This window comes from Marmota flaviventris, chromosome 13 (genome assembly GCF_047511675.1).
Source record: "Marmota flaviventris isolate mMarFla1 chromosome 13, mMarFla1.hap1, whole genome shotgun sequence".
In the NCBI taxonomy this organism is placed as follows: domain Eukaryota; kingdom Metazoa; phylum Chordata; class Mammalia; order Rodentia; family Sciuridae; genus Marmota; species Marmota flaviventris.
In genome coordinates, this window is record NC_092510.1 from 36,915,912 (window position 1) to 36,935,177 (window position 19,266).

Here is a 19,266-nt window from a genome sequence, read left to right on the forward strand (position 1 = left end):
CAGCAGGGAGACTGAAAGGCTGGGGAGAAATTTCTGGAAAAGTGGAGCCTTCTAGAGAATTGCACTCAGTGCCCCCAGAGAATGCTCTGGGAACACAAGCTTTCCCTGTTCCCTTGAGTGTTGCTAAAATTACCTAAAATAATTGTCTCCGCCTTTTTAGTTTCAAAGTTCGCAGGAGAAAGACTATCTTCAAAATGTCTTAAAATTACTGCTGCTCATTTTACCTTGCAGTAGACAAGTTTCTACTCTAGCGAGTGTGAGACTCCCTTCCCATCCAAAATAGCATGGGGACTTGGCCAACGCTCTCAGCCCGCTCGGTGCCCGCCGGGAGTGCCAGGTGGGCCGGCCGGGCGCTCCGAAAGAGCCCGAGGGACTCACTCTGGAGGTGGCACCCGAGAGTGAGTAGTTGCTTTTTTGGTTCATTGGAAGGCACAGGGTTTGAGGTCACCGCTTGGCTGGCGAGAGAGGGGCGGGAGTGTACTTCTCGGATGAAGCGAAGCGGGAGAAACAACACTTCCTCCAAAAAAGTTTGGGGCAGGCATGGTCTTAGTACCCAGTCAGACAGGGTCTCCGGAATCTTCACAGGTTGGAACGCTGCTCCCAGATCCGAGCAGCTGCTGGCTTCAAGGATTCTAGAACACGGAGGACATACCCAGCAAGAACCAGCGAGCTCACAGGAAGTTTGTTCACTCTTTTGCTTCAAAAGGCCTTGGCTCCTGAGCATCTGGAGCCGGCTACTCACTACGACCCATCTTCTTCTCTTCCAAAATAGTGTGGGGACACGACCGTCCAGGACCTTCCTTCCTTCAGCTCAATGGTATTCCCCCAGGCCTGCCAGAACTGACCCCCACCCTCGTCTCCCTCCACCTGGTGCTCCAGAGAGCTGCTTCAGGGATCCCGTGGGGATTCACACAAGTGTCTCCTTAACCAGTTGAGGTAGAAGAAGGACATTATTGACACCTCAAGAAATTGTCCATGGCCTGACTGGACATTGCCCCCTCCCACCTTAAATTTGAAGCTGGCCAGCAAGAGCTGCCAAGAGGCACAGACTGGGTGAGAGCTGAGTAATCATGCTAAAGTTCCTGTGCAGCGAGAGGGAACCCGTTTTTCTGCCTTTATAAAGGTTTCTGTAAGCCCCGGCCCCTAATGTCTATCCATATCAATATCACTGTGGTCAGGACATAGACAACAAAATAGGAATGCTAACTCCCCCCTCATGAAAATCGAGCAAAGCAGAAAATTTCTTGATGTGTCATGCATTCGGGACAATATGAAACTATCCTTTTGATTAAACGTGGCTTAGGAATGAGTAGCCGCCATCAGGTCTCCCAGATTTCGAGTGAGAACATCCCCATTTTCTCCATAAGAGCCCTCGGATTCATGGCTTCATATGTACACACACCACATGATTGCATGTACTAAGAACTAGCACTTTATTTTTCATCCTTTCACTCTTACACCTGTCAGGATTCTACCCTCTTAATTGTGGTTTGAAAACACAAACACATGACTCAGAGGAGAGCATGAGTGGGTCTAGTCTGAGGTTACATTTATTTGTAGTCCCCCGCCCCACTTCCAATTTCTTTGATGATTTTTCCCATAAGTGCATAAGCTGCAGGGACTTAGTAGAAGCAGGCCGCTGCTCCTAAATGTGATTCGGACCATATGCTTTCTACATTCATTCCTGCATCGGCTTTTCTTCTCTGCACTAACTGCTAACACGTTATAGTCACCTTGAAATTTCCTCTGCTATTTTCCAATTAAAAGCTTAATAGCCCTGGAAACGGAGTTCATGTGGTGAAGTTTACCATAGCCCCTTGTTCTGAAAAGCTTTCTGCTGGGATCCCATTATGTGCTTGAATAAACCCTTTCTGCAAACAGAAATGGGACTCGGGGTTGTCAGGTGTTGGGTTACAATAGACTTTGAGGCAGGGGACATTTTACCAACATAAATACAAACCTGTCCCTATAGGGAGATGTTGTCAAATACTGGGATATGGAAAACATTCCCATCAAATATGAGAAAAGGATTACTGCGCTATATCAAATGAGTATTTAGATCTCAGCCCCCGATGTGCACTGGAGTGAAATGGCCCCGGGACCAAATAATGCCAGACTGTTTGAGTGGCATCGGGATTGGGTGGTTAGGTGATGGAGTGAGGAAAGGAGTTTGCTTTGGGAGTGATAATGTCCCCCACAAACCTGGTGCAGAGTTCTGTTGCTTTCCTTAAACATAAACACACACACACACACACACACACACACACACACAAAACTTTACTCTCATTTTCTTTGTTTCCGCTGACCATTGAAGAAAATCAGGAGAAATTCGGCTTCGAAAAAAGTTCACGGTTCCTGAATTTCCAAGAGATTTCAGTGTCAAAGTTCCCAGATCCGGTGCTATTCGCGACACTGTGTATCTATAGTCTTGCAAAGTGACTCTCTGTCAGCTCCACACTTCCCTGCCTCAGGCCCATGGGGCGACTGGTGGATCTCTGCCTACGGTTCCGAGAATTTATGAACATTCCTTCCAGTTGTAGTGTTTTAGGGCTTGTTTTCCCAGCAAAGGGTGGGAGGAGAGGAGGGATTAAGGGGATAAGAGAAGGGGCCACGCTGAAGGGTCCCGGCCTGATGCGCTTTGGGGGGAAATGCTTCCAGAGTTAGCCCTCAAGAACAAGATCTTCCAGCCTAAGCCTCAGGAGGTCAGCTCCCCGCAACTCCCAGACGTATCTGAAACCCAGAACGGTTAACAGGGTCCCCTTTTTAATCCCCTCCCCTCTCCGAATCATTCTAGGCAGAGGTTGGCTGTTTAGAACTCCTGGCGGTGCTGTACTTGAATTCACAGCAGAAAAGAGAGGGACCTTTTCGGGGTTCTTGCTTGCTTCCTGGGCTGTATAACGTGACCTCCTGGAGCAGACAAGGGCCTCTGTGCAACGGAGGGGTCTGGCTTTGCAGCGGACTCATCTATTCTCTCATCTAGCATTCGGTTCGTCCACACCGCTGTAAGATTATCTTCGTGTACGCTTTTAGAACGCGAACAGACGGAGCCAGGACTGCCACTTACCCCTTTGCACAGTCATTATGCTGCCTGGCGCCTACTGTATCCACCAGTAGTCTTTTGTTTGTTTGGGGATGGGGGCGGTTAGCCGTCTGTATGCGTGTATATGGTGGTCTGCATTAGGAGAGATTGGTACTCTTAGGAGATTAGAAACACACAAAACAATATTCTGAACCAATTTTTATGCTGTCTTGTGCAAGGGCCTTTCTCACCCCACTCAAAGACGTTTATGACTGGGGTCTATGGTTGGGGAGCGGGGTGGCTCCATCCCTATCTTTAACTAAATCCCAGATTCGTGGGGATTTGAATTGGGTAAAGAGATACCTCCATTTGATGAATCGATAGCTACTGGGAAGTGGGAAGATTTTACCCTGTAATTTTTCAGATGCTAACTTGGCTCCTTGGTCCCGCTCTCTGAGAGTTTAGACCCAGCGGTGAGCACTTCCTGGGCCCTTCAAGACACAGACTGGTTTTTATTTAAAAACCGGAAGGGGAAATAGAAAAATAAAGGTAGACTGCAACATGAGTTGTCAGACTGTCAGTTTTTCAAAAACGCTCATTTTCTTGCAAAAAAAGAGGGAAAATAATGCTGCAAAAGGAAATCAAGAACCCCAAACTTCCCGAACCAGTACCACCCCCGTCACTCCTAACTCCACTCTCCTGTGGCCACAGGGACCACAACTTGAAACGGATCGGTCCGAGTGAGGTCTGGGGTGCACCCGCAAAGCTCCCTCAGGCTCCATCCTCGCGGAACTGTGTGTCTGTCACTGAGTGTCGGTATAACAGCGACATTAGGCTCAATGTCTCCAGATCAGGCCTAAAGAGAGTAGATGAGAATGTAGGGGAGCTGCCACCTGACTCGCTTACAGGCACCCCCACCCTCACTCCTGCCGATCCTCCCCTTCCCCGCCCTATGTGCACCACTGTGTTCCGAACGCCGCAGTCCCTCCGGCGGCGGGAAGGGGTAACGGAGCGGGCTTGGATCAGGGGGCCTTGAGCGCCCCCGCGAGAGTGACCTGGCTGCAGGTGGCAAGGAAGGTGAAGTGCAGGGACCTTAGGGGCGCGAGGAAGGTGTGGGGTGTGCAAAGAGACAAGGACCCTGGTGGGGCGGGGGGGAAGGAAGGAGGGGTTGAGAGAGGGAGGCGGAGGAGGTGCTGGACCTGGCCAGCAAGCAACGGAGCTTCAGACAGCTGTCTCAGACCTTAATCAGAGCTCTTGCCGGCTCCTTGCAGCCGCCGCAGCGCCTCGTCTTAGGAGGACTTGCGGGCTGGGCTCAGCGCCCAAAGCAGCAACCGGCAGAGACGTCGCTGGCGTGGGGATTGGTCGGGGCACGAACCCGTAAGGCCGAAGCTGTGATCGCCACTGGAGAGTCGGCTGCAATACCTCTGACCTCCCCAGAACGCACGCGGCCTCCAGGGCTCCCAGGGGTCGCGCCACCCGGAGACCGCACCCTGAGCAGACCCCCCAACTCCGCTGTCCAGTCTCCGCTGGCCTGCCCCCGCCGCCAGCTCGCCAACTCTTCCCGGAGCCCAGGGCATGAACGGCTACGGCTCCCCCTACCTGTACATGGGCGGCCCAGTGTCGCAGCCACCGCGGGCGCCCCTGCAGCGCACGCCAAAATGCGCGCGCTGCCGCAACCACGGCGTGCTGTCCTGGCTCAAGGGCCACAAACGCTACTGTCGCTTCAAGGACTGCACCTGCGAGAAGTGCATCCTTATCATTGAGAGGCAGCGAGTCATGGCGGCGCAGGTGGCGCTGCGCCGGCAGCAGGCCAACGAGAGCTTGGAGAGCCTTATCCCCGACTCGCTGCGCGCTCTGCCCGGGCCCCCGCCGCCTGGGGACGCCGCTGCCACCCCTCAGCCGCCTCCAACCTCGCAGCAGTCTCAACCGCCGCCGCCTCCGCCGCCGCGCCCAGCCGCTGACTTGGCCGCGGCCTCCGCGCTACGCTGGGCCGCCGAGCCCCAGCCCGGAGCGCTGCAGGCACAACTCGCCAAGTCAGGTAAGAGCGTCTGCGGTGTGCGAGCTTGGCCAGGGGTGTGGGAAACTTGAACGTCTGCTGTGGTTCTGCTCGGGAGGCAAGTTTGGGAAGTTTGTCGGACAGGCCTACCTCCACTAGGCCGGTTCTTACTTTCCCTTGATCTGGACCCCGTGCAGTTGGATTCTGGGTCCCCGCGGGAAAGGCAAGCAAATGGCTGGGCTGGCTTCGGGATCGCCAGGCATCTTCCGCAGATTAAGGGGAACCGGTCAAATTCAAAGGATAGAGAAGTCGGGACAGGACCAAATTTAAACTCATGTGCACACACTCATTATCGTGTGACCATTTTTTCCTGGCTGCGCGTTTTAGAGGAGCTCACATTTGAGGGTGGGGAGGTGAAGCTTAGAAGCCAAGGCCCAAAGCTTGGCTGACTTTCGGACTGGACGTGCTTCTGAGCTTGGCCTAGGGTAATTGGAGCGAGGACGTGTTATCTCCAACTTGGGGGAACCCATAACCTTTTTAGCTGTGCCCAGTGCCCTCCAGTCTCATGCGATTTGGTTAAAGAAGCCTCTTTTAGGAACAATAATTTAAAAGGTCCCGAAAGACTCCTAACCTGATAGTGGACCGAGAATCTCGAGTGTCCAGAGTCATCTTTTGCAGAACCGCGTAGGTCCTTTAACACCCTTTGCCAGGCCACCTGAGCTGTCCTTCTGGTTTAAAGAAATAAAAACAAACTTTATCTACAGGGAGGAAAATTACTCTGGCAAGCCCTTTCCCAGGTTATAGGTGGGATTGGGCCTCAGGCTGCTAAACCCTGGGTCTGGAGCAAAGACTTTCTTATCTCTCCTTTCCTCTGCTCTTCTTGCCCGCCTCCTCTGCAATGCTTTATTGGGGGTGGGGGTCTGCCCTAAGCCCTGGAGATGGGCCTCCTGAGTGGCACTCCCAAATTGAGTCTCATTCTTTTTCATCCTGGGAAATCTCTAGCTTCTGTCCTGGTCTGGGTAGCCCAAGCTTTCCTTTGATGGCTCTTGGAACTCTGGACATGTGTTCAGTGCTCCCCTTTCATTGGGGCACATGTATAAAGAAAAAAAAATCCATCTCCTCAAGGAAGCAGGTGTGCTGCAATTAAGAACCAGAAGGCTCAGAACCTTTCCTTAAGTTGAACCGAGGAAGAGTGGTTGCCTTCCCCCACAACTCAAAAGATAGTTTCCCTGAGAGATTTTCAGGAGCACTGGATTGCTGGTTGGAGCTGGGAAAACTGCACACTCACTGGTGAGTTGATGGTAGCCTGGAGGGTCCCTTCTGCTGCCCCATTGCTCAGTTATGCTTTGGAGGCCTGAAGTGCTTAGAGCAGCTTATGTGAAGGGCTGGACTGAGTGTTTTAAGGACAGAAGAGTTTACTGCACATGGGTTTTTCAGATATTTAGTCCAAAGCCGAATATTTCTCAGGACATGCCCTCCAGTTGTCTCTCTTTTGTTCCTGCATCTCCTCATATATACAGATTTGCCACGGAGTAACAAGAGAGGGCAAAAGAGGAATTTTTGGTTTTGCTTTTTGTTCCTTAAGGTTGTTTGCCTTCCTTGTTTGTCTTAAGATTTGAACAAGGAACTAGGAGAGTTTGGACTTACTCTAGAAGTGATTATAGGCTAACCTATTTTCTTAATTTTTCCTTTTCCAGTTTCCCTGGGTCCATTGCCACCAGAACTAGAGCGGGTTTCTGAGTTCATGTCAGAGGTAGCATTTTACAGTGACTGCCTGTCCTACAACCCCACTGTAAAGTGGCATTGGTTTCTGTGGTTCTTGTCCAAGAGGGGATTCCTTTCACTTCCTATGCTCTTCAGATTGTTCTTTTATTATCTAAAAGTTCGTGGTTTATAAAGAATTACCAAATCCAAAAGAACTAGGGAAGGAGGAGTAGTAAAGAGGCCAAGAGGGAAGGTGGAGTTGGAGCTGCAAAAGCAGCAGGACACATGCTTTGGAAGAATAAAAAAAGGAAACAGATTTCAACTGGACAAACCCGACCTGGTGCTCTTTACTTCTATCAAGTATTGAGGAATAGGCTAAGCCCTTCAAATTGAAAACAAGTAATTGGAAGGAGAGGTCCCAGTGATTATTTTGAGGGATTGAGCCAGCAGACACCAAGGGCTAGGCTTCCAGCCTACCATATACCTTGTATGTTGATTTGCACAACTTTTGTTTTCTTCTTTCATTCAGTTTGACCGAGTAATTCTATCTTTTTTTTTAAATAGCCAGTCACCTATCCAATGAAGTGGGACAGGGAAAAGAACAGATAATTATTTTTCACTAGGAATTATAAGCACACAGGCAAACCGATTCTATGCAGTGTACATAAAGAGAAAGTCTATTTGGGGGTTAAGTTAGAGAAAACTGGCTGAGAATGCTTGTTATTCTATGGGTTACACCTTTTTTTTGGGGGGGGGCAGTTATTTTTAATGTATTTGATGTAACATACCAGGGATATTTAGAAGCATATCAGATACTCCTTTATAAGTAGCTCACAATATATACAGAGTAAGCAAAGCTTTATTCGAAAGGTAGATCCACAAGTACAGTAAATACTCATGCATAGAAATCTCTAAATATCTGCTGGCAAATGATGCAGATCTGTTTCTTTGTGAACTTTGAGTTAATGAACGTGGCTAGCCTTTTTGCAGGGCAAAAGGCCTCTGTAGTACATAGCAGTAGAGAGATTTTCTTTTTTTCTTGGATAGAAATGAAGGTGCCACCAGCTCAGAGAATGTTTTTCCTCTCTAGAAATCTTTGAGAAAAGCACATATCTTGAACTAGAGTGTGTTTGCTGTGCATCCTAGAGAAAAACCTTCAGGTTCAGGGAGCAACATCTTAATACCAAAGCTAAGTTTTGTAACTGGAAGATACCTTTCCCAAATTCTGTTTCAGATTCTTTAAAGGAATCCAACAGTGTTTTTGAACATCCCTTTCAATATGGTTCTAAGGAGAATTTCCATATTCTAATGATCTTTACTTCTAGCTATGGATTGTAATATTCTTTTTGTCTTTTTAAGTGTAGATTTCTTCTGCACTATCAATGATTACTATCAATGACGGACTTGGAATTACTAGATTTTTGATTAAGCCTCAAATTGTAAATGTTTCTTTATACATACTATGGAATTCACTTATTCTCCTAAGTTCCCTCTACTTTTCCTCATACCCCTCCCCCCCATGAAAATATCACAGGAAGCAGGGACATCTTTCAGCTGTTAGTATGTCTGAATCAGCAGTCTCAGCCAGCCTCACCAGCCTTTCAGGACCATGGGCTCCAGAGCTGAGGGAAGTTAAGGGTCACAGCCAAGGTGAGAAGCTGAAGTGACAGTCCTGTGTTGTGGCTTTTTACCCCCAAACTTTTCCCTATCCCCAACTTTTCCTCCAGTAGAGTGTCCTGGGTGGCCAAAGCCCGTGGTACCTGGACAGGAATGATCTGTGGCTGTAGATTGTTCTTAGGTCTATATCTGACATCAAGATAAATATGTATACAAAAATCTTTTAAATGTTCTTAAGGGAGAAAGAAATCAAAACATATTTGGTTAGAATTAAGAGAACAGGATCAAATAGGAAAGTAGACCTCCTTTCCAGTCTATTTCTTCTGAAAGGAGAGGACAAGATTAACTACAGGGAGACAAGTTAGAAGATTTGAAGAAACTGCCTTTATTTTATTTTATCTCGTGCCTCTTCTTTGCTCTGGGCATCTTTACATCTTTATGCTTGCTCTGGGTTTTCAGCTTCAGTTTGATTGGGTCTTCCCCCATCTGCTTCCTAATTTAAATTTTGGGTGTTTTGTTTTGTTGGCACCAGGGATTGAACTCCAGGGGCATTTAACCACATCCCGAGCCTTTTTTATGATTTTTATTTTGAGACATGGTCTCACTAAGTTGCTTAGGGCCTCGCTGAGGCTGGCTTTGAACTTGTGATCCTCCTACCTCAGCCTCTGGAGCTGCTGGGATTACAGGCATGAACCACGGAGCCCGGCTTAATTTTGCTTTTTTGAAAAAAAAAAAATGTTTCTCCCAAATAGAAGCACCTGCAAATATAATAGCTGTTAGGGGGAATACTCATCCAGGCTGGGAACAGAAATTTTCTGTGACTGCAGGCTAGGAGGGAAGAAAGAAGCGGGAAAGAATTAAAAGTCGCTTGTGAACGGTACTTATGAAATGAAAAACTAAGTCTGGAAGTGAGGGCTTAAAAAGCAAAAACCAACTAGGTTAAAAAAAAAAAAATGTGACTGCCTCTTTCCAACCTGGCTGGGTGGGACTCTGCGGCGTAGCCGGCGGGGGGTGGTTTGAGACGTTCTAGCCCTTGGTCTTGCAGGCGGGTGCACGGACAGCTAAGAGAGCTTGGTGCAGGGCGGTGGGCATGGATGGGGCAGGGGGAGCAGCTGGCCTGGGACAGGGACCCTGGCTCTCCCTTTCCTCTCCCTGGACCGAATGGCAGGGAGCGATCGTTTGTGGGGTCGCGCGGCTTCTCTGGGCCCCGGTCCTTCCTGACTCTCGGCTACTGGGGAACCGGGTGCAGTGTCCGCCAAAGAGAAGGCTCTAGCCGTCACCTAGCCATTCCTGCACTCGGCCTCAGGGACGCTGCTCCTTCACCCACAGTCTACGGGCTTCTTACTTTCTCAGTCCAAAGGAGCCCTGAGGTGGCTTGCCAGATTTAGCAAAAAGCATGCTAACCGACCTCCCCATTACACCACCACCACCACCTAAAAAAAAAAAAAAAAAAAAAAAAAAAAAGTCAGCTATTAGCTATTACTGGGACTTAACTGGGCATCTGGTTATTTTAGCCACCCTAGGCTGCAGAACTCAGCGGAACCAGTTGCCTGGAGGGCCACAGGGAGGCTGGGGTCCATCTTATGGCCTGAGAACTGGGCGGGCAGGAAAACCCAGAGTGTTCCACGTCTGGGAACCAGAGTCCACTGCCCTCCGGGGAAGAGTCTCCCCCCAGCACACTCCCAGCGTTATAAATCTGGCGGATAGCCGTGCTCTCCACTTACACAACCAACTTTTCTTTTCCCTGATGGATGAACTCCCCGGTTTAAAAGATTACAGTAATCACAGGAGGACAGTGTAAATCGAATCTGATAGCAATAACTTTCGGAGAAGGTCAGGCTCAAGTGAAATGTTACCAAGCAACAGGCATTTTGTTTGCAAAATACAATCAAAGAGCATTGATGAGAAATTCTTTGCTGCAGCCAGTCAGCACTTTCTGCTAACAGCCTTACAGAGGGAAAGGGAGTAAATCTTCATAAATCAAAGTCCCTGGAGGACTTGGGAGCCCCTTTCTGGAAATGTTGCACTTCTTCCTCACAGGGAGGAAGACAGAGCCTGGTGAAAATCCATTTGCCTGCCTGCCTCCTCTTTCCTTTTCTTCTTTACTTCTTCCCCTCTTGCTTTCCTCTCGTGTTTCACCTTTTAACCCCTCAGCCATTAGCCTCTCAAGTTCTGGGACCCCCTTGTCTAGTCCTGTGGGCTCTGATTGTCTGGTGGGCCTCAGTCATCATAGGTCCATCATTCTGTATTTGTGTCAGGTTATGACCAGACTCCCACAACCCTTCAGTGAGTCATAAGCTTGCCCAAGCAACACATCCTACTGTCCTCAGAAGGGAAACAAAAACATAAGTAGGCGGGGTTCCCCCTATTTTATTATGCAGTCAAACAGCTATAAAAACTCAATCAACTACCAGGTAACAATAACATTATGAAAAACAACACCCAGGACACCAGTTGTCCATACAATCTACAATTTCTTGATTGCAATTATAGGCACACATAGATTTTACAAGCTGATATCAAAGTTCTACTTTTCTCCCCTGATGATTATTTTTTTTCGTTCAGTGTTCATATCTGTAGCACCCATAGTCTTTAAGTATGAATGTTTACAATATTTCCACCCATGAAGACACTAGTCTGCCGGACTGCTGGCTTCTGAGTTTCTTGCTATGTTTCATGGTAAAATCTGACCAACTGAGCAGATAACTTGGAATTTTACAGGATTAGTTAGTAAACCATAAATACCTTGGTGGCCTAGAGGTAATGTTTTGATGATCATCTGTGTATAATCTTACCTAGCACAGTGCATAGTAAAGGATTTAAGAGTATTTGTTAAATAGAGGGATAAATGAGTAACTCGCTGTATTTTTGTAAATTAGAAATAAACATGTAGATTTGTAGGTAATTTCCTCCTCTACTTCTTGAAAAGTGCTCCCTTACGAATTGAGATAGAGATCAAAACTAAAATTTTGCAAGATATATGAAGTCCACAGTCACAAACTATACTCCCTTAAGGCAACCCTGTCCTTGATACCAATGTCCCCTCAAAACATTGGTCCCAGGGAACCATCTTGATTCCTTTATATATAATTAAACTAGTGTTGCTAATGATTTTTAGAAGCAAAGCATGACTTGTTACTTTTACAAATCCTGCCCCCAGGAAGAAAAGGAAAGTTTTTAGACCAAGATTCATTCCCTGTTACACTTCAAATTTCCAACCATTCAGCTTTTTATGAGTCATCACCTCTAGTGTGAGCTAACAACAGTTGCAGAAAGTGTGAAAGCTTGTCCTGAGTTAGAATACTGACTGGGCAGAGGTCCCTCCAGAGCCTGTGCTCTTCTGCTATTGCTATGAAATGCTATGCTTAGAAATCTACCTGCCAGGGAACTGTTACTTAAAGGTGCATTACCCAAAGCTCAAGTGAACAGAACTTTGAAATTGAGCTAGGAAATTGCTCTCTTATTCCAGAGCTTTTGGGTTTTCATTTTGGTTGTCAGATATCTTTTGTTTTTGTAGATATAATTGGGTAGAATGTAGAAAATTCACGATATTTAAGTCAAAAAGATTTTTTTATGTGTTTTGTGCAGAATGTTTGTTTCATATGTGTGGTGGTCTTTCTCAAAGTACTCAAAATGAATACATAGATTTTTTTTTTTACAGAATTGTGTTTTTATATGAAAAAAAAATCCAGAGAAAGTTAGATTTTGCAAACTGTAATTCTGAATTTTGAAATAACTTTTTATGTAAATCATTATTTTCTCTATTTAGTTAAAAGTTTTGCAGTTAAAAAAAAGTCTCATGACTCTTATGACATACACATTTTAAAGTTGGTTGCATTATTATCCATAAAAAACTTTTTTTCTTAATTGAATATCTACTTGTTTCAAAAAATCATTACATTAGTGAAAAGCTTATTTCAGAGAAGGCTGTATTTTTGCCTCATGAAATATGCAATTTAATCACAAATGTTTAGTAAAAATTTTAGAAACATTTGAATATTTTACATTAGAAATAGCACATTCTATGACCATCAATTACTGATTTATAATATCAGATAAAATTGATTTCTTTCTACTTTTTGACTAGTAGCTTTAGCTTTCTCTACCCATATACTAGAGTTTAAAATATCAGTTGAAATATACTCTTACTCCTTATGTTCTAGGAATTGGGGTCTCCGTTTCAAGAAGAAAGACAGGAAAGTGTTTCAGGAGCATTTCCTGTTTCATTTTGTTAGTTGGCAGTTTCACATTTCATCATGTAGAAAGGCCTTTGTGTTTTAAACCAACTTGAACAATTTGTAAAGTCCATTTAGGAAAAAAATTTAGAGATGTAAAGAAACACCTGTTATTAAATTACAATTTATCACAACTCAAAACTTACCCTCTATAATTACTTCTGAAAATCCGTATTTAAAATAGAATAATTTATAATGCATTTAGTTTAGGTACATTAATACAACCAAGTCCTAGTCACCATAGTGCCACAAACTTGCAGGCACTATACATTCTACCTTTCTGAAATTATTGTTGGATGAGGAGTTACCTTGGTGTAAGTTTGGAGGCCAGTCTTTCTTTGCTCAATTTTGAAACCCCAATAACCTTGGATGTGATGGGTATTCAGTTGGCCCTGGACCTCAGAGCAGGACTTTAACTGCTGCTCAGGTGTATGAACCTTGGTCCTCGTTTCTTTCATTATCTTCTCTCTTTCCTTTGAACACAGCGTAAGCAGTGCTCAACTTGGTTGGGTTGCCCTGAATTTGTAGATTTGATTCTTTTGACATCCTGTCAGCATTTCTCACTTTTTAGTTATAGCCTGGATACCCAAATGGAGAGTGCTGATCAGCCGAGAAACCTGTGGAGAAGGGTGGATGATTCGTACCACCTCTCACCCTTCTTAAGAAGTAACCAAAGTACATGGTGCCCTGGCAGGGACCAAAGCTAGCACAACCAACAGAAAGGCACTCCTGTGATCTGGGACCTCTTGTGATCTGCAGAACCTAGGAAACTGGATACAAAAGTGGAATTTTGGACTTACAAAGTGGATTTGGACTTATAATCCTGCCACCTAGTATCTAGGTGTTAGGGAGAATATATCTGTTGTCACCTTTAAAAAATGCTTTATTTTTGTAATGTAGATCTGTTAGCCTAGTCAGAATAACATTCCCCAATTCTCTCACTAACCTTCTGCTCTTTGGGTCACTCCACTCTTTGGGAGACTTAAAGTACGCTATGGAAGAGTGAATTTGGTTGACAGACTTAAACATTTTTTTTTTCCTGAAATGTTCCCAGTGTTTGAAACACATTCAAGGTGAGTAAAACTTACCTTTTAAAACACAAAGCTAGGGTTGGGGTTGTAGTGCAGTGGTAGAGCACTTGCCTAGCATGTGTGAGGCACTGGGTTCGATTCTCAGCACAGCATACAAATACATAAATAAAGTAAAGGTCCATGAACAACTAAAAAATATTTCTTAAAAACCACAAAGCTATTTTTAGGTTCACATTTTTAAGAAATAGCTGAGTTTTGAGCTTTCTAGCTGTCCTAATACACCCTTTATTCCCAAGAAGAAACGTCATTGCTCTTACTTAAAAAATCCTGGGGCTGGGGCTGTAGCTCAGTGGTAAAGCACTTACCTTGCACCTGTGAGGCACTGGGTTCAATCCTCAGCACCACATAAAAATAAATAAATAAAGATATTGTACCAATTACAACTAAAAAAAGTTTTAAAAAATCCTCACCATCTCCTATGTTTTTGATTACTGTGTATTATATTTTTTCTTTTATGTTGTGATAAAAATTATATAACATAAAAATTTCCATATTAGCCATTTTAAGTATACAATTCAGTGGTTGTTCAGCTATCAACACCAGCCATTTCTAGAACTTCTTCATCATCCTAGCCTGAAACTCCTCATGCATTAAACAATAACTCCATTCTCTCTTCCTCCACCCCTGATAATTACCATTCTATTTTCTGTCTTTATGTATTTGCCCATTCTAGGTATCTAGAATGGACAAATACATAAAGAGTATTTATGTATTTGGGTCATACTATTTTTATTTTTTGTGTCCAACTTATTTCAGATAGCATAATGTTTTCAAGGTTTAACCATGTTGTAGCTTGTATCAGAATTTCATTCTCTTTAGGGGCTGAGTAATATTCCATCATATGTATGTGCTGCCTTTTATTTATTCATTCATCTGTTGATGAACATTGGTGTTTCTTCCACCAGTAGCTATTGTATATAGTCCTGCTAGAACATTGGTTTACAATGTACATCATGTTGGATGCTTAGAAAGTCTTGCCTGGCTGCATTTGCTTTACCTGCTACATGTGCATCCTATTTCCCCCCAAATAATAAGTTCCACATGTTAGGGATGAATCTTATACTTCCTGATATTTTCCACTCTTTATTCTATTTCCCCCCATGTCTTGCATATGAAAGGAATATAAATACCTGATGCTGATAAACTAAAATTAAATAACAAAAGGGTTTGGAGACATATAATATTTCAAACATTATCTTATGTCCATATTTACCTGGCTAGAGTATTGGACCTGTTTTCCCAAGCTCCATTAAGTAAGGGCCAAAGTCCAATTGTATTCCCATTTCATTGCTGAGTCAACATATTATCACTGTCTACTCATTTTCCAGCGTTTAATAATAAACAGACAAGAGGTGTGTATGGGGTTGTGAGTAAGGAAAATTTGAATAGGTATAGTTGATTATTTAGAATGTGAATCCATAGAAACTTTTGTTGCTGTTTTTGTCTTGTAGATTAGGGAGATGGATTCATATACTACAATAACTGGGAAGAGAACGTTGGGGTCCCTGATCTAGGAAGTTGTAGGAGAGAAGATGTCAAGTTTTCTTGTAAAGATAGGTTGTGTTCCAGAGTCATCATACAAAGCAAAGCTGGCTTCATGTGTGTGGATTGCAAATGAGCCCCATATTGGATACTTAATGTTTTGTATTGAAAAAGAAACAGTTTAATTAAATTTGCATAAGTATGAATTTGTATCCGATTTATGATCAAAAGTTGCACTCATATAAAAATATTTTAAAACATACTTAATGTTTTACTCGTATTTATTGTCATGTAAGAAACCAAAGTTTTGCTTTTCATTTATACTTAAAACACATGCCACATTAGAAAAACGTTCATAAATGGGCCTTTGTTTCAGGTTTTTAAAGTAAACAACAATAAATAGGAGAAGATAGTTTCTGGAAGCTGCTTTGATGAAATTTCACCGGCTGGCTAGCTGCTCGTGATCAGGTGTGCCCACAGAGAGGACGACAATGAGGCTATTCAGGAAGGGCAGATGAAAACATAGGCAAGCCAACAGTTGACTGAGTCATTAGGAATTTTTATCTTCAGATCAGTTACCCTGGATTGAGTAGCCACAACTAGTATATATGTATAGCATTTTGTTGTTTGTTATGTTTTTGTTTTTGTGCTGCTGGGGATCAACCAAGGGCCTTGAACATGCTAGGCTAGTGCTCTACTACTGAGCTACAGCCCCAGTCCAAGTATATGTTTTTTTTAAAATTAATTAAAAATTTTTTTTTAGTTATAGATATATAGAATGCCTTTATTTTGTTTATTTTTTTGTGGTGCCAAGGATCAAACCCAGTGCCTCATGCATGCTAGGCAAGTGCTCTACCACTGAGCTACAGCCCAGCCCCTCTAAGTACATGTTTTTAAAAAGAGGATAAAACTCTCTCTATATATTGCTTGTTAGTTTAAAAAATAGGTTCCTTTATTATAGAGGTCTGTTAGAATTTACTACTACAAAACAACTCACTCTTACCCTCTTCTTTCTGCCTGCTTAGCACTGTAATACTGGCCCTTACTGGGGGCAATGCCTTAGGTCAAAATGTCAAATTTGCAACTGGTGTATTTCATAGCAAGTCTCAGCTTTATTGGGGAAGTTTTTTCCCTTCTTCTTTTAATATAATTCAAAAGCTACTTTGGGGGCTTGGGAGTGTGACTTAATGGTAGAGTGCTTGCCTAGCAAGCAAGAGGCCCTGGTTCCAGACCCCAGCACTGCAAAAATCAATCAATCAATCAATCTACCTTTAAGTCATTTTTATGAACTTCACTAACAAAACAGACATATCTACCTGTTGCTACCCATGGACGTGGATCTGTGGATCTGTGGCGTCACTGATGGGTGTTACTCCCTGTACAGTCTCACAAACCCTTTCCAGCCATTTCCTTTTTCCTCTCCAGCAACCTGTCCAGCTGTCCAGAATTCACAACTGGTTTTGTTTGCCCTCTAGTGCAGGTTACAGGCAACTGAGTTTGCCAGGCCCTCTGAGTAGGATTTTTTAAAAAAGATTTCAACTCTATAGTGGTATCTTTCTTTTGCTCTGGAAATCCCATTAACTAGTTGTTGTACATGGCAACCTGGTGAAGCACACTGTCTGGTACACAGAGACATATTAACACAAATCAGCTTATGGGAAAACAGATTTTGAAACATTAAAATTCCCTATAGGTATGCGGGTTGTGCAACAGCTGATGATGTCCTGGATTACAAAGGGACCTCCTCCCCTTCAGAAGGGGAGCTGGAGGACAAGCCAGGGATTCTTTTCCTGCTTCCCTGGGTTGTACTCTGGTGCTCCCCTCCCCAGCTCAGACTCACAGAGGCTATTTCTACTCCAAAGCCAGGTCTTCCACCATTATAGGATCACATAGCTGTTCTGTGTTTAAGGCAAGCTTTCATGTACACAGCATTCTGAGAAACCACTCTGATTTCTAGATTTTATTTACAGTCCCCCCCCCCCCCATTTGTCAGTGATGTAGTTTGGATTTCTTTTCTTTTTTTTTCTAGGATGTTAGTATGTTATGACCCACTGAGATGCATTTCCTCTTCCAAGAAGCCTGTGTATAACTCTCTCCTGAACACATCTGTTCCTCTTTATGCACATCAGGAAAGGATTAACTCAGCTGTTCTCTGCTTTTCAGATTTGACTGAAGAACGACTTGGAGATGGCAACTCTGCGGACAATGCTGAGGTCTTCAGTGACAAAGACACGGACCAGAGGAGCTCCCCAGATGTGGCTAAGAGTAAGAGCTGCTTCACCCCTGAGAGCCCAGAAATAGTGTCGGTGGATGAAGGGGGCTACGCCGTCCAGAAAAATGGAGGCAACCCAGAGAGTAGGCCTGGCAGCCCCAAGTACCACGCCGCCGAGCAGAATCACCTCCTGATTGAGGGCCCATCAGGGACCGTGTCTCTGCCTTTCAGCCTGAAAGCCAACAGACCCCCGCTTGAAGTGTTGAAAAAGATCTTCCCCAACCAGAAGCCCACCGTGCTGGAGCTCATCCTGAAAGGCTGCGGCGGGGACCTGGTGAGCGCTGTGGAAGTCCTTCTGTCCAGCCGGTCTTCAGTGAGCGGTGCTGAGCGAACTTCTGCGGAAGCCGAGAGCCTCGTGCTGCCTTCTAACGGGCACATCTTTGAACACACCTTGAGCTCCTACCCCATCTCTTCGTCCAAATGGTCCGTGGGCTCCGCCTTTAGAGTCCCAGACACGTTGAGGTTTTCTGCGGACTCTAGTAATGTTGTCCCCAACCCCTTAGCCGTGCCTCTGCAGCACCCTTTCCCCCAGCCACCCCGGTACCCACTGATGCTGAGGAACACACTGGCAAGAAACCAGTCAAGCCCCTTTTTGCCCAACGATGTCACCCTGTGGAACACCATGACGCTGCAGCAGCAGTACCAGCTGAGGTCGCAGTATGTCAGTCCCTTCCCCAGTAACTCCACCAGCGTTTTCAGAAGTTCGCCTGTCCTCCCCACCCGCGCCTCGGAAGACCCTCGGATCTCAATTCCTGAGGATGGGTGTCCAATTGTGACAAAGCAGTCCATTTACACCGAGGATGACTATGACGAGAGGTCTGACTCCTCGGACTCCAGAATACTCAACACATCCTCTTAGAGTGGTAGTGCATGGGTGGTGACCAGGTGACACTTTCTATGCATTTCAACCCTGGGGTGCCCCAGGAGAGGCCACATCTAGTGTATACCCTTTCCTTCTGTTTGACAAAGTGACTGTGCTTGATATTCTATACATTAGCAATAAAAACATAACTTATTTAATTTCTTGCACTTCACTGGAAAATGCCAAATAGCTCTGCTCTGTGGCTTTAGTGCTGAATGTTTATTGTAAAAGAGAGTCTAATGCAAAGAATAGTGCTGGGAAGGCTGGGGTCCGTGGGAGATTTATTTGGGGATATAAAGCTGAAGGTCAGCCTTGCTCCTAAACTCAACCTGGAATATTAAATAATCTAGTATACTTGAATGCGTTTTTGTAAAAGAGGATTCCTCAGGATATGTGAAACCTAAAGGAAGTGGTTCAGTTGCAAATGGACTATAAACAGGGACATTATACTCTTACATTAAAAATCCTTCTTGCATTTTAAAGAGAGACTGCACTTCAGAATAGAGCGAACTGCTCAGATGCTTATTTAAGCTTGGACAGTTTTCAGAGACAAACTCCATTAAGAATATTCTTTTCACATGGCTGAATCGAAACATGTGTAATGTCAATGTAAAACCAATCACAGCTGTGAACTGCATGAAATGTATTGTGAAATGAACACAAGATTAAGCTTTGTCAGGTTAATGTAGCATGCTAAGGACTCTAGAAAAAAAATAAACTAAGGAGATGATCTTGGTTTATGTCATTTCTACTTGTGGAAAGAGGATCTCTGAAAACAGAAACTTGGTATAAAGCTACTTAACAGTGCATGGGTCAGGAACCAAGTTATCAATTAAATAAGACTTTTTTTGAGAAATATGAATGATAAAGTTTTAGGACTGTAGTCAGAAAGACTAGAACTTTGGTCAAGAATAGACTTAATTCATTTCTTCCATTCATCCATTCATGTCTCCAAAACTTATGGAATGCCTGCCTGCTGGGTTAAGAG

General features: G+C 44.4%; 1 protein-coding gene across 2 annotated transcripts; it reads left to right on the top strand.

Annotated features, from left to right (window-relative positions):
* The first annotated feature begins 4,012 nt into the window (after window positions 1–4,012).
* Window positions 4,013–18,998, top strand: Dmrt3 (doublesex and mab-3 related transcription factor 3). Of its 2 annotated transcripts, XM_071600428.1 has the most exons (3): window positions 4,013–4,096; window positions 4,291–5,057; window positions 17,308–18,998. In XM_071600428.1, exons 2-3 carry the CDS (start codon window positions 4,595–4,597, stop codon window positions 18,273–18,275), a joined length of 1,431 nt encoding a protein of 476 aa, XP_071456529.1. In that variant the 5' UTR covers window positions 4,013–4,096; window positions 4,291–4,594; the 3' UTR covers window positions 18,276–18,998. The 2 variants fall into 2 exon arrangements, with proteins under 2 accessions (XP_071456529.1, XP_027810576.2); XM_027954775.2 differs by lacking the exon at window positions 4,013–4,096 and having other exon boundaries at window positions 4,232–5,057.
* Window positions 18,999–19,266: the final 268 nt, after the last annotated feature.